The sequence below is a fragment of the Ruditapes philippinarum genome, unplaced genomic scaffold (genome assembly GCF_026571515.1).
Source record: "Ruditapes philippinarum isolate M1 unplaced genomic scaffold, ASM2657151v2 ctg3038_1_1_1_1, whole genome shotgun sequence".
Taxonomy (NCBI): Eukaryota; Metazoa; Mollusca; class Bivalvia; order Venerida; family Veneridae; genus Ruditapes; species Ruditapes philippinarum.
The window spans coordinates 1673-18632 of NW_026853823.1; the positions used below are offsets into that span (position 1 = coordinate 1673).

The window sequence follows — 16960 nt, forward strand, 5'->3', positions numbered from 1 at the left end:
TAGCTCAGTTACAATTTTCAAATTCTTTTGTTTATTTCCATTCAACAAGGCAAAGATTGTACTATAGTAATGGGTTTAATTCGTAGAAAGGCTCTGAGTTCAATCCCTCGCTCCCCCTTCCAATTTTTTTACGATGTCCCGTGAAAATGGTGCTTTTTACAAATCCGAACAAACATGTACATCTCACCACGGATTTATATTGTAATATAAATCCGTGATCTCACAATGACACGGTCCGGGGGTGGAATTTCTTTCTTTTCCTGTTGAAGGACAATTAGATAAGGGGCAACGTGATTTACACATATCTATATTCATGATATTTCCGGGGATAAAACCATAAATAAAACATAACGCTTTTAAAATAAATATTTCGAACTGCATTGAACCAATCAAAATCATTTATATGACGTCACGGTATTGTATAAAACAATTTCGGATGTTCATGATCAAAAACAGACGTGAAGAATGCAGCCGAGCCTAAATGCATGTGCAATAAAACAACGGACATTATTTTTTTTGACCATTTAAATTCATAAATTAACTTGTGAGTCGTGTGCGGTTTGCCTTTTAAAGAATATAAGGGTTGTTGTGACTGGAATAGATGGGTTTTATGGCTTATGTTCATCATAATTACATAATAGTTTATTGTGTTCTATTGGGGCTTATTAATCTCATTTCCATAAATCAACATAAAGCCGTTTTGTAGTCGATTTTTATGTCAAATCCTCATTCACTTGAATGTGCGCCTAATTAGAGTGTCCGCTCAATACGATACAGTGCAACTTTACAACAAACGAACTCCCATAGGACTTGCCAAATAATACAGTGAAATTTACAACAAAGGAACTCCAATAGGACTGATCAATAAGGCCATATTTTGGAAATTCCAAAACATAGAAGTCCGAGAGGATCTGTAAATGCTATACAATACACTATTTCATTAAACATGAAAAAGCCAGTGTCACATGTTCATGAAAGTAATCTTTTTACACATATACACCCATCAAAAATCTTTAACGAACTTATAATGCAGCAAACTTCTTTTTTTGCAGAAGGAGAAAGAAAGTCTTCATAACTTGACAGAAGCTATGCATATACTTACAACTAATAATATAAATGTAAGTTTGATGAAATAAAAAAACCAAAGAAAGAAAAAACAAAACAAAAGCAAACAAACAAACAAGTTTGTATAAACTAAACGGTTCCAGAAATATATGCATTTATACCAAAACATAAAATTCACATTGAAATTAATAGTTTTGCCGCTGAAGCAGACGTATAGATATAATCACTTGTTAATGTATGAGGGTGAGCCAAGCCAAGCATGCACATGTCATCAATTTCATCTTAAAACATTAAAAACGCATAAAAAATTCTCATCTTGAATAATTGCATGAATTGTAAACATATTGACGCAACTCTTTCATTTAAAGTTTTTTTGTGATTCAAATGCATGAGGCCCCTAGCCATCCACCAAAATTAAAAACAATAAATACATAAAATAGAAAATAAAATAAAACAAACAAACAAACAAACCAAGTAAGCATATGTAAACGTATGTTCCTATGTGTATGGCGGTATTTCAAGGAAACTTTTCAACATTTCCTATTGTCAGCACTGTAAATTATCCTTTAATTCATCCCCTCTGTTCCGCTGAGGTAGGTTCTTTCACAAGAAGATTTAAACATAATTTCTACCCGGACACCACCTATCCTAAGCCAATCAGAATGGAGAATTTGATACCACGTGATTACAAAATGAATGACAAAATACCTCAAAAAGAAGCGCCTACGGGGCATAAAGTTAAAATAAAAATAGGATTGAATGGATTGAATGTTACAGTGTAAAACTGGCGGGCTTCAGAATGTCATCTTCCCAGCCATTTTCTTTTATATTTCTTCAAAGTTGTCAAGGATTTTTAGAAAGCAAAATAAATATGTTTCTTGTATTCAATCAATCAATCAACCAATCAATCAATCAATCAATCAATCAATCAATCAATCAATCCGAGTTGTCAAATAAAAACAACGAAATTTCTATCTTGAAAGTGTATTTGTACTAGTATAATACTATTTGAATTTTTAAAATATAAATTAACAAATGTTATCATATATAACACATTTCAATATTTTTATATAGCCAGTAAATTTAATATATAATTCTAAGCAATACTCGGTATCTTGCAATACATTCGGCGTGTCATGAAAACGGCCACTGTTCAACTGTATGCACGTTTTTGATTGACATCATATCATTATATGATACGTTACGTTTGAATAAAGAAAATCGACGAATTGTACTGGTAAGAAAATTGCACTGAACTTGTTATAACGTCCATGAATGATTTTCGGACAACAAAGTCATTGCGTAAAAGCCGTAAAGTGTGTAATACTTTTTTACGACGTGTCGTTAGGACCATCACGTAATTCGGCGCGTTAATTAGATTATTACAAGTAATCGTTAACCAATAAGGAAATATAACTGACAAAATGGAGACAATACTCACGCGTTTTTTTAATCGGCGCGATGATTTGCCTAAAGGAGAACGTATAAAATATAAACGACAGCTGTCAAATAACGTTGTCGTCTCTCGGTAACTACATCAGAACAATTTTCTACTTTCTCAGTGTCTGACAGCCTTCGTGGAGTGTGGACCTCCGTTTTGTAATTAATGCACGTTTTGAAATGAAGATTTTTTTGTTAAAGAAATAATTTGACATTTCGAGTTTACGTTAAATTTAGACAGAAGATCCACCTATTTTACATCAACGTTGCAAAACTAAAAAGCTCGGTTGTAAATTTCACAGACAGTATGACGTGAACGAAAGAAAAATGGAAAATGACATTATCTGAACAATTAAACAGTGTCAGAAAATAGTGATAAACGATCGAAAACAAATGAAATAAACGGAAAATATCATATTTGATAAGGAAATAATTTATTTACATTCATTTCGTTGGAATAAATTGAAAGTAACTGAAATATACAGTAGATATGGAGTTTAATTTAATCAGTTTATCAGCATTGGGATTATTTATTTTCTTCGGGAACATTCTAGCATATGATCCGGCCACGTGCGTGCAGTGCCGAGAATCACACATATGCAATCCCCCAGACTGTTTCTGTTGCCGCGACAAAATGCCACTGAAAAGTCGAGAAATTCCGCAAATGGTGTTTTTCTCTTTTGACGACGCTGTTAATCCTCAGGTTGCAAACTACTACAGAGAACTTTTTAATCCACAAAGACTTAATCCAAATGGATGCCCTATTTCAATGACATTATTTGTTTCCCACCGCAACACCGTGTATGGTCTTGTGAAAGAGTTTTATGAAAAAGGAATGGAAATTGCCTCCCATAGTGTAACGCATAGTCAAATGAATACAAATACATTCATCCGTGAGGCGAGGAAACAGAAAGAAAATCTTTCGAAACGCGCGGGAATTCCTTCCGGTAAAATAACAGGATGGAGAAGTCCCTTTTTGAAGCCTGTAGGCGATTTACAGCCATCCGTTTTAAAGGACCTTGGCTATGAATACGATGCAACTCTTACGATGGCAAAGAAGAGTTTAAACGATAAAGCTATTACACCATTCACACTTGACTTCGGATGGCCATACGACTGCAAAATAAAACCATGTCCAACAAAACCTCACAAAGGATTTTGGGAAGTGCCTGTTGTATCTGTGAAGGATTATCTTAATAAATATGACTGTGTATATGTCGACGGATGTAATAATCCACCGCCCACGGAAAAGTTGGCGTATCAATTTCTTTGGGACAATTTTCAGAAATATTATACTACAAATAGAGCGCCTATGGGCATTAATATGCATGCGTCTTGGTTTTACTACCCGGACCGAAAAGCCGCTATGGACAGATTCATTAAACAACTTGTTAAACTTGATGACGTTTACATCATCTCAATTCAGCAAGTCATCGAATGGCTTAAAGAACCGACATCTTTACAACAAATAAAAACGTTTCAACCTTGGCTCTGTAGTGGGAATAAAACGACCGAAGCGGTAAAGAAACCATCCAGTAACAGATTTACTGACAAAGATTCGCGCAGGGTAACGTTCCGACCTAAAAGTACCCATAATGGTAATTTCATTTCCAATTCACCATCATTCGATCCAATGCGATCTTGGCAAACGAGACAGCCGAGAAGGCAACAATTTTTACCAAGCGCAATGCCAACTCCGGTACCACCAATGGTTCCAAACCTTCCAATGGTACGCTTCTGGTGGCGCCCACCTGGTATGGTTGGTGTAAATAGTCAACAACAGCAAGAGCAACAACAACAAACTATGTTAAGAAGGCAAAGAATGGAACAGGAGCGATTACGTAGACTTCAAGCAGAAGAGAAACAAGCTAGACTGATTGAACAAAAACGTCTAGAAGAAGTAAGACAACGCGAGCAGGCCAAACTTCTTGAAATTAAACGCCAAGAAAAGTTGAGACAAGAGGAACAATTACGTCTTCTTGAACAGCAGAGACAAGAGAAGCTTCTCCGAGACGAAAGAGCTAGACAGCTTGAACAGCAACGGCTTCAAAAGCTCAGACAAGAAGAACTGCAACGCCAGGAACAACTTAAACAACAAGAACAAGCAAGGTTGCTGGAGCAGCAACGCCAAGAAAAATTGATACAAGAAGAACAGGCAAGACTTCTCGAACAACAACGTCTTGATAACCTTAGACAAAAAGAACAAGCGAAACTTATTGAAAAGAAACGGCAGTTAGAACTTCAGCAACTAGAGCAAGCACAATTACTTGAAAAACAAAGGCAAGAGGAGATGCGAAAACAGGAGCTTGCAAGACAAGCAGATATTCTAAAACGTCAGAACGAAATAGAAAAACAAAAACAATTAGAAGAAAAATTACATAGACAAACATCTCTAATGCATCAAAATGTTGCCAGTGTTGATCAGATACACCAAAATGAACTCGGCCAAAAGCATGTTATTCCTAGCGGTGATTTCTTGAAAAGCGAGCCAAATTTACTCCAAAGCGAATTTATGCAACCGGCTGTTTCTGGACAGTCACTTCAAGACGAGTTTCTTCCTTTGCCAAATGTTATAGATACAAGTATTCACCAAAACGAATTCCTTCAAACACCTGATGTTGCAAATGTACATAGTCTGCAAAATGAATTTCCACCAGTTGTTGATACAACTGTAGCTGATGCAGGTAATATCAATCCTCTTCAGAACGAATTTATTCAAGCATCTGGTACTTCCAACAACAACTTACTTCAAAATGAATTTATGCCAGCGCCTGATATAACTAATGAAAATTTACTACAAAGCGAATTTATCCAATCGTTAGATGTGAATAACAATCCGTCTGGGGCCATGGTAGTGGAGCAACCGCTTATTCAAAACAAAAACTCTCAAACCAGTCACATTGTCAAAGCTACGCAAATAGATACTCTCCAACAAGAAGTGATAGTTACACAACCACCACAGCCAACACAATCAACTGCTCCAACTTCCACCATCGATCATAACAAAGTCCTGGAGGAATCATTTCAAGTATTTATTTCCCGCAAATTGGACGAAATTCTTCAATTCCGCCCAAGTGAAAGAACACATCAATTGGAACTTTTAAGTATGGTTGAACTTCGAGCATTGCAGGAAGAACTAAGAAATCGCTTGATAAACAACAAAAAGTCAGGGGATCCACAAGTCCATAGTCAAAATATCTCTTCACATTCAGTAAGTGGACAAACTTCAGAATTAGTGTCGAGTTCTGAGCCGGTGCAAAATGAAGTACAGCCTCAAAATAAACCAATGTTACAAGAATTTCATAAGCCAGCTGAAATACAAAGAACAAAATTAGACTTTCCTTTACAACAGATTGTAGTTAATGAAACTAGAAAGGGTTTAGAGACACACGTTGTTGAACCCCATCTATCCGAAAATACAACCTCATCATACACACAGTTCACTACAGATCAATCAGTCGTTTATGAAACACCTACAACAGAAGCGTATCCAATTTATATGGATATTTTTACCACTTCAACACCACAGGCAACTGAAACGCAGGCTGACACGACAAGCAGAATTCCATCGTTTTCGACGGAACCCACGACATTACCAGAAACGACAGCATCTACTACATTGTTAGTTGCGATAACCGAATTAATAACAGAAGCAGAGCAATCAACAACGGAATCTTCCACAAGTATACCTTCAACGACGATTGAAACGACGACAACTCCTCCAATAACTGTTAAAGCAACAACAACTAGCATTGTTGAGCAAACAACAACTACTGCTGCTGCTGCTGCTGCAGAAACAACAACACCACAAGAGACGACATCACAATTTACAACTACGGAATATACGACAACACCAACAGCTACAGAAACAACCACGCAGACAAAAATAAAACCAACTGTGTCAAAACAAAGAGCCGCAATAAATATAAGACCCATGTGGACGATTTCTCAGAATGTTCAAGTTCCATGGCAGCGTTGGATAACCAAAACACCTGTAATGATGGAGCCTGAAACAACGACACCAAAGCCATCTGTAACACGACGACCGGCCCACAAAATCCAGTTCTTTACGGTAAAAGACCTAGAGAAACAAACTCCAGTGTTCAATGTCTTGCCTTTCAACTCTGTTGCTACTGATAATGATGCCACTGGAATTAAGCTCCAACCAACGGCATTTGTTAATGTTCCTAAACATTATGATATAAACGGTGCAAACCAAAGGAATATATTCACAGGTATAAATGCTCATTCGAACCGTTTTTTGTCACCAATTGTCATGCCTATACCTTCTTTAACGCCACAGCCGAAGCTAACGGAAGGACCACGTGCTAATACACTTGACAACGCAAAACTGGAAAGTATTAAATCAATAGCTTCTCACGTCGAGAAGTTTACAAATAAAGTTACAAAATCACAATACATGTCGTCAGAAAACGTTTCATCGGTGCAGGAGTCTGGACGAGTATCTTCTTCATCGGAATGCATACAAGAAATAAATTGTATGCGTCCGAATTGTGTGTGCAAGTCTTCCAGTCCTCCGGGAAGCTTAAAATTAATAGAAACTCCTCAGATAGTATACATCACTGTAGACGGAAGCTTGAACTTTCACACTTACGGAAAATTAAGATCGCTGTTTTCGAAGACAAGACTGAATCCTAATGGTTGTCGGATAAAAGGAACTGTCTTTATATCAGATATCGGCAGTAGTTATCGAATTGCCAACGTACTGAAAACAGACAATATAGAGTTGGCGATGATGGGCGTAAGCTCTCGGCCGTATTCAGACCCTGCAAAATTGAAGCAGGACATCGTTAGACAGAGGAAACGAATAGCAGCAAGTGCGAACATTTCTCCAGGCGATATCAAGGGATGGAGAAGTCCGGGTTTAAGTCCTGTCGGAGATGAACAATACAAAATAATAGCCAATCAAAGTTTGTATGACTCTTCGCTGCTGTTACTACAGGATACTATTGATAAAAAGATACCTTATCCCCACACGTTAGATTTTGGATGGATGGGTACGTGCCAGACTGGAACGTGTCCGAATGATCATCATAGTGGTGTCTGGGAAGTTCCGATAATTCCGTTTAATGGACCTAAAAATATGACCGCATGTGAGTATATTGACGCATGCACAACCCAACCGAGTAACGCGCAGCAAACAGTTGACTATCTAATGGATAATTTTAATAAGTATTATAAAACAAATAAAGCCCCGTTCGCTATAAGACTGAAACAGATGTGGTTTCACTGGTATTATAGAGAAAACTTTTCGGGATTATTAAAGTTTTTAGATAAAATTTTAAGTCTCGGTGATGTGTATATAACGTCAGTGTCTGATATGTTAGAATGGATGAAAGCACCAAAATCAATTAAAGACGTTAAACAATTCGCGAAATGGAAGTGCTAGATGCTGAGCTGTGATTTACCGTATATTAGCATTCGATGGCAAGTGTGTTTGAAAAAAAAAATGATGATGTGTATGAAAGTACAGTCGTGTTTGTACCATAACATACATCAGTATTGTTTTTGCAATCCCGTACCAAGAACAAAGAGTTTGCGGGATAGGACGGCGGGCTGTCCTTTTATTGCAATGTGTTTGTTACTGTTATGATATACTGTGTACAAATGTATTTTTGGTATTTAACTGTTGCGCATTTATTTTTGAAAGCGCGCCATTTTGTGTTCAGTATGTATGTGATTGATGCTATAAGCTTGAAGCTTTCTCGCGGTCGTCTGCTTCATAAAATACAGGCAAATTGTTTTAATTTGTGCACATATATTATTATTTATGCCATTTTATGGCAATCTTTTAGATATATATATATATATATATATGAATGATAAATGCTTTCACCTGAAAAAAGTTACCGTTTATTTTCAATCAAGCAAATTTATAATAACATTACAATAAACCAGCAATTTAGAATCGAAATAACTTATAGCCGGGATCAATTTTTAGTTTCATTATATAGTTCATTATATAAAAGAAATATATACACAAATATTTTCATAACAAAACGAAAAAACTATACCAATTTAAAACTTTTTAGATTCATATGTACAAAATTACATTTTTGAACTACATTTTAAATGAATGGGCGTATCATTTCGCATTTTAAAGTGTTATTGCTAACATGCCAAAATTCTGGCGATATTTTGTCACGAAATAATGTCTAGCGACACGCACACATAAAAACCGCGTCTTAACATAGAATGCATTTCTGACAAGCGCAAAACCTTCATTTAGTTTATAATGTATGATGGATTCATATACATTTTAAACAACCTTTGACGGCTAAATTGTTGAGTGTTTGATTTTACACCAAGAATTTTCGCATTTATTTTTTCATTTAAATACACATTATAACGTGATGTTCTTTTTAATGCTTCCATTACCATTTGAAATACATGTATTATTTTTATTATCTTTTTATCATGCACATGTACATACATGTATAATGAAACGATTACCGACTGCTTTTTCTGTAATCTTTCGCTCTTTTCTGTTATTTTTCTGTATTTATTAAATGCATTATTTTGTGTGCGTTTTTACTCACAATATTTTTTGTTAAATTACATTTTATGTGAGGAACAATGTATATTTGTTCATAAAAATGTAAATGTACATTTTATGTTATGTTGAAGGAAAAACTACAAAGCAGTTTTCTTTTCAAATAAAATAATTTAAATATTCAGTTGTTTTCATTTCGGGTAATACTGTTAAACAGTTTTCAGATCATTATTTCTTTTTTTATGTCAAAATAGAAATGTGGTTGTTCGCACAGTAAATAGGTATCTAATCTGCATTAGAGGTTTCTATGCCCCTGTCCGTTCGTCGCGCTTGCCCCCGCCATGGGCTTTTAGAGTTGCCTCTGTCCGTCCGCCGCGCTTGCCCCCGCTATGGGGCATTTAGAGTTGCCCTTGTCTGTCCGCCGCGTTTACCCCCGATATTGGGCATTAAGAGTTGCCTTGTCCGTCTGTCGCGCTTTCCTCCGCTATGGGGCATTTAGAGTTGCCCTTGTCTGTCCGCCGCGTTTGCCCCCGATATTGGGCATTTAGAGTTGCCCTTGTCCGTCTGCGCGCTTTCCCCCTCTATGGGGCATTTAAAGTTGCCCTTGTCCGTCCGCCGCGTTTGCCCCCGATATTGGGCATTTAGAGTTGCCCTTGTCCGTCCGCCGCGTTTGCCCCCGATATTGGGCATTTAGAGTTGCCCTTGTCCGTCTGTCGCGCTTTTCCCCCGCTATGGGGCATTTAGAATTGCCCTTGTCCGTCTGTCGCGCTTTCCCCCGTATGGGGCATTTAAAGTTGCCCTTGTCCGTCCGTCGCGCTTGCTCCCACCATGGGGCATTTAGAGTTGCCTTGTCTGTCCGTCGTGCTTGCCTCCGCTATGGGGCATTTAAAGTTGCCCTTGTCCGTCCGTTGCGCTTGCTCCCGCCATGGGGCATTTAGAGTTGCCCTTTGTTTGTCCATCGAGATTGGCCCCCGCTATGGGGCATTAAGAGTTGCCCTTGTCCGTCAGTCGTGCTTGCCCCCGCCATGGGGCATTTAGAGTTGCCCTTGTCCGTCCGTCGCGCTTGCCCTCCGCCATGGGGCATTTAGACTTGCCCTAGTCTGTCCGTCGTGCTGTCCGCCCGTAGACTAACAAAGCAGTGGAATGCTGTTTCCTATGGGCACATTTCCAGTTAAGTGCAGTACATTTACATTACATTTACATTGCATTTACATTACGGACCTCAAGTAAGAACCCAAGCATCGTCACCCCTCATTCACATGTGAATCTGAAATGAGATTCTTGGTAGTTCGACTTGCGGTGAAATTGACATCTCCATAGTAACCTACAGTAGATTGAACTTATACGAATTTCCTAAAGCTAATGAGATTTTAATTAAAGGCGAAAGGAATTGAGATATATTTAGTTTCCCGTTTGAAACGCTTTCCTAATTGACATTTATTATTGCATGACAGACTCAAAGGTAAAAAGACGACCTAATATATTAACTAATTTATTTGAGAAAATGACTAGTGTAGTTTAAAAAAATCAACATCATCCGAAAAGGAAATTTTGCAATAAGACTGAGTATATTTAGACCGAATAAGATCATTGTGATTACTTGCAACCTTGTTCTTTGTTTCAAACATTACATGTACATTGTAAATATTCATACCTTATACATGAATTTCTACGAAAGCCAAACAGTATGGAATAAATAAAAGAAAATCATTAAAAATAGTATTTTTCGCATAATTAACCATTACGAGATACTTTCTGCGTTATTGCATAGTTTAGATTAAGATAAATATCTTATAACTTAGACAAAGTATCTCGTAGCTACGAAATTTCTATGCCGTAATTACGAGATACCTATATATCTCGTAATTATGTCATAATCGGAATGTCGAGATTATTTTCGTTATTACGACTGTATCTCGACATATTACGACATATTAACTCAGAACGACGACACAGCATCTCGAAATGTCGAGATCATTTTCCTTATTGCGACTAGTATTTCGTAATTACAACTAAAATCTCGTAATTACGACATAGTAACTCGGAACGACGACACAGTATCTCGAAATGTCGAGATAATTCTCGTTTTTACGACTAGTATCTAAAAATTATGAGGTCAATCTGCCCGAAATTGTTTTATGTAACACTATTCGGGTATAAAAAAGATATGATCAATAAAGCTACAAAGCTTCAGTCATTCGTAACGTTTAATTTAAATTGGAAGACATCACCATAATTTTAGCTAACACGAGTTTAGATAAAAATAGAATTTAAGAGACGATTTAAATTTAACATGTGTCAATTTTTGATCGTAAATAAGGACAATTAACATGTTTTGAAGTCATATTTTTATGACATTTTAACTGTTTTAACGTGTCTATCCGTCAAAATGATTACTGCATTACGCAAGGAATTTTAATTTCTTTTAACATCTAAGTTTGGTTTCTATGGAAACGATAAAGAGCCTCCATATTATTCAGATTAGTTTGCGATTATCACCGATAATTATTGTGTCTGTTCAAGTGTCTGTCTGTTCGAGTTTCTGCCTATCTGTCTGTTTGTCAATAAGGTATGAGTCGTCATTTCATTGGTGCATTTACATATAAACTGTAATATTTATTTTGATAAATAAATAAATAAATAAATTTTGATTAGTATTAGATTCCATACCACCCGAAAATGCCGGGCTTTTTTGTTGGGAGGGGGAGGGGGAAGGGATATGTTTTACATTTCAACATCTCGATACTGCTTGGTCATTGCTGTTCATGAAATTCAGTGGGATTTATAGTGGGGATTTGGTGTGGATCCAAACAAGGGGTTTTCTCACAGAGTCAAAGATTTAAGCAGGACTTTTCCCAAAATATACTCTGATGGGGGGGGGGGCGGTGGCTAGTCGCGGTTACAAGTGACTGCTGCTGTTCATTGCTAAATAAAACGTGGTTCATTTGTGCTTAATCGACAACTTTTCATTTTTTTAGTACATTGTTTATCATTAATTTTGTTGTTATATCATTTCTAAATTGATTATACTTTGTTAAATGTAAAAAGCACTGTTTTCTATTTGGAAAATAGTAAAAGCATTTGTAACGATGCGTTAACCTGATCTAAACATATGAATTTGAAACAATCGAAACGTAAAGATTTTTTATTGAGATCGTTTATTATTTAGCAGACGAAATCAAAGGTTGCTCGAACGTTTGATGTTTTTTTATTGTTTCTTTGTTGTAAATAAAAACGTCATATGTATATAAATGTATATCAATATTGAAAACAGTCATAAATTTTCTAATAAATAAATATCTTTCCTTTATTTCACTGGAAAGATCTTTATTGTCACCTATAGACAATACTTACAAGTTCATTTATGTACCAAATTATAACAACTTGTGTTTCTTAATTTTTACCTGAAATCGGTATGTCCCAATTTGCGAATTGTCCAAAATTGAGAAGATAGACGTAAAATATCGCATGAGTGCTCAGGCACTGATTATTCAAACAAATCTTATTTTACCATTAAAAATTCAGACGAGGAAGCTATCCAGCTAGCTTACGGAACGTCGGTGGTTCTTCTCAAATACCGGTTCGTGCCTGAAATAATGTACGATGGGGTAACCTGAGAAAGTTGAAAGACGCGACATATCTCTCCTACCACTCCTCACCAAACAAACAAACAAAAAATAATAATGGACCTTGTTATCAATAACAATAGTCCCCATTTACCCATTCATTAATCGTTCTTACACCCTACCCAAAAACTCCCTCTCAAGAAAAACAAAAAAAAAAACAAAAAAAAAAAAACAAAAACAAAAAAACAAGGAAACAAAGAAAGCCCTGGGAAAATCATCTAAAGCTAGATTTTATAAATAAACAAACACGAATAGTAACCGTTGTTTTAATTATTCTGTGGTAACTTTGATGTCCTATATGTTATTGTCGCTCTTATACGTATTTGTTAACTTGTCATAAAGTTTTTTGTTTCTAAGTGCAAAATATTGTCTCTACGCGGGCGAAAATAATTTATCATTTTTCATGACAAGGGACGCGTTTTCAATCGATCTTGCATTGGTCATTCACCCCGACATGACTATCGAAGCATGTACATTAATATGCATGTACATGTATTATAAGTGTTATTTCATTTATAGCAAATGTTACTTGAACATGTAAGTGCACTTTTAACTGTATTGGGGGTTTCTCATTTTAACCTTATTTATTATAGCTTGATTGTAATAACAGCATGATTGTAACAAAAGCTTGAATTTTATTTTTGAACCACTCTTGGGTCCGATTTCTTGAACTACCCAGTCCTAGCCTCTAACTTTATCTGAGGTCTGTCTCGAATCTCAGGATTTTCATTGGTCAGGGTGCGTTCTGTTTCTGACCTATCAAATACACGAGTTCTGTGTTTGCGCTGAACTGGTGATACGAACTTATGATCCCTGGGTTTACAGGCAGTCATCTTTATCACTTGGTCAGAGCTCACCTTTTACGTTTATTAGAAAAAAAAATGTATAAATAAATAGATAGAGAGTATACATAAGATATTGTCAATTTAAGAACTATTTTGATGTCGTGATCTGTAGTGTTTTACTGAGGTTTTTTACATGATGGGACTAGAAATAAATTTTCAATATTAATGTTCTTGTAGGTCAAGACTAATAACTTGTGCGCAAAATTTCAGATAATTCGCTCACGCCATTTTCCCAGAATAATAATAATCGTAATGCATTTAAACAGCAGCCTTTCTTTCTAAGAATTCAGAGTTAAATAAAATAACAAAAATAATGAGGCAAGAAAATATTTGATGACACAAACCGAACAAAGACCGACTGAATGTCAACAATGTTATTTACGACTAAGTATGTGTCTATATAGCGCCATAGAAATGCTTTGCTTTTATTTTTTGTAACTCGTCGGATGATGGCGTTGACAGCTACATTTAAAATCGACTTTAACGTTTTCTTTAATACCTATATCTTAACTGTGACTGCATTTTACGTTATCTCCTCTAGATAAATCCGGTTTCGCGCTTTGTCTTCGTATCTCTTTACGGCAACAAACAGTGTCGTAAATGTCATTTCTGTCGGAATTGGCGTCACTTTGCATACACATGTTTTCAAACATGGAGACACCAGTGTAGGATGTTATACGCTATTTGTTTTACTTTGATCAATTTTACATTAAGTGCATTTCTTAACTTATTTCCTAATTCGCTACGCTCAAACGTAAATAAATTATTTATCCCATAATAAAGGAATCGAAGGAAGAAAGAACAACAAATACATAAATTCACATTTAGGATTTGTTATCTGCATTGCCGTTTATCGAGTGTTAACACATGTTCTTAGAAACAACACCAAAATCGTATACACATGAAAATAACATCTCATCGTTAAATCGGTATAAAGTAAAATGTCTTTTTTGACAATAAACTCATTTCTTAATTGCGTACATCAACATGGAAAACACACAGTTATGAACATACTTTCCCTGTCAGTATGCTGCGAGTCGGCTGCGCAACCCTACTCCATCGTGGGAGGGGGACGTAGTAGGAAACCAAAACTCAAGACCAGCCACCTTCCGTAAGTGTTCTGACATAATTTAATGAGAAACCCCATAAAAATAATCCACTTACTACATAAAATGTAATTAAAAGCCGAATATGTACGCTCAATAACTGCACGCCTTCCATGAATAAGTTCAAAACATTTTACAAAAAATTATCTTCTAATACAAAAAATATAAAAATTGAAGCAATTAAATTTGAAATCAGAAAAGTTCAAGGTATCGCATTTCACTAAAGAATCGTTCTCCAATATAATGGACATCCCAGAAAGTAGTACATCTTATTCTTGGAGCAAAATCTGTAAAATATACAATATTTCAGTTAAATTAAAATCGTAACCAAAACGTAACGGCTTGCGTAAATTAATCTAAAATGCACCTTTATAATACCATTTTTCAAATACCATTACTATGCGACTATATGCGAATATTCTTGTCGTTTTTTGTTAACGTTTCCAGCAAGAATAATAATGGCCATTATATGTAGAACCAAGGAAAATCATCTTTACTTTGCAGATTAATTCTACTTTGTAGGTGTAACTGTGTGTACTTTTCGGGAGGGTGGGAGGGATTCAGTGTACGATATAGTACAATAAACGTGTGTAGCAATGCAGAAAACCTCGAATGATATACACGTCTAACCGACTTTATTATATATTACTGACGCACGAGAAAATCGTGCGTATCATATTCAATGATTTTCAATACAGTAAAAACTTCGATTACTTTAACCTAGGATAAATATATATAATTGGTTATGAGGTCGGCGTGACTCTAAGAAGAAGAAAATTAGGTCGTTTCGTTAGCGAACAAAAGTGATACATGGTATGTATATGCGTTACCAGTAGTTTAATGGCTGACATTAATATGAACGCGTCAATTAATTTAATCATCAAATATTTCCTAACATTCTGAAACAACACCCCCCGCCAAAAAAAAAAACAACAAACAAACAAAAACAAAAAAAAACTACAGCAACAGTAAATAAGTTCGTTTGCTCTAAGCGATACACTTTGACATGCGATATGATATGCCCAAATTGTGGGGTATACTTAATTTTTGACATTATAATTATTAAACTACTATTATTCAGTTATTAAAGCTACTTTAAAAATTACGTTATACGCCAAATGTTGTGTAGATCCACTTTATGGACCTTTTAGTTCCATCGTTCGAAGAATGAACAGCTGAGCATATATTGCCATAACTCTCTCGTCGGCGGCGTTGGTTACCTTTAAGTTTTTGAAAACTACTAAGGCTATTCACTTAAAACTAGGTAAATCATCATCATTGTCGTAATTTTAAGCCATTGCAAAATAGCACATATACCTAAGAATTTTTTTTCAAAGCTATGTAATTTTTTCGGCTTCCATTTTATTGGCCTGCTTTTATTGAGGTCGATTTCCCATGAAAGACACCACCCCACCCCACCCCCACACACACACAAAACAACAAAATCATAGAGATATCCGTGATGACTAAATCTATTCCGCCGAGACCATTTCTGTTTTTGTTTTTGTTTTTTTAAATTCATTCAAAGATACCTTGTAATGTCACCTGTGATGTCATAAGTGAAAGACTCTAACCTTTCCAACCAGCCGTTCATGAACGAGTCACTGGCAGTGCACTGCGAAAGATAAATGTTGAAGAGGCTACGAAAGTATAAACATTCTAAATGAACGTTAAAACATAAGTATTTCGCGATTACATTTTATCCATTTATTAATGCTTCGTGTCCTTTTACACATACGTGAAGTCTGACCAGGCCTCTATACTCTCGGCTGACTAACTTCAAATTTACATATTCATATCTATAACATTTAAAATGGAAGATGGGTCAGTCCTTTGAGGACATTTAGCAGGTTAATGGTTAATCTGTTCTTTATCAACACTTTAACTATACAGTTTTGAATATAAGTGTAATGGAATTTCTGCGTCTTGTTTTAATTTTCTCTTTGTTATAATATAAGATTTCCGTGTTGTTAATTGATCTCATAAGATATTTATTTTTTACGCTGCTTAAACTACTGAAATGAATACATTTTTTTCTTCTTTAGCTCAATTTTTTATATATGTATTTTTTTATTTATTTAAGAAGCTAAATTTTCAAAATGGACTACATGTATTTCAAAATTAAAGCTGGACAATTCCATTATAAAACTTCACCAGGTTAAAGGTTATCGCAAAAATAAAAGTAATAATGCAAGCGAACTAGTATTTGATAACTATGGAGCGTTGTCTATAAATAAATGTGATTAATATTACCTATAATTACACATAGTCACTGCTAACAATGTATTTTAGTAGTTTATATTACATATTTGACAATATGATCGCATAAATCAGATAAAAAATGTACTGCGATAGGTAATAAAG

General features: G+C 35.6%; 1 protein-coding gene across 1 annotated transcript; it reads left to right on the plus strand.

Annotated features, from left to right (window-relative positions):
- The first annotated feature begins 2583 nt into the window (after positions 1-2583).
- Positions 2584-9203, plus strand: LOC132738069 (putative mediator of RNA polymerase II transcription subunit 26). Its single transcript, XM_060725494.1, has one exon. The coding sequence runs from the start codon at positions 2996-2998 to the stop codon at positions 7913-7915; it is 4920 nt and encodes a 1639-aa protein (XP_060581477.1). The 5' UTR covers positions 2584-2995; the 3' UTR covers positions 7916-9203.
- Positions 9204-16960: the final 7757 nt, after the last annotated feature.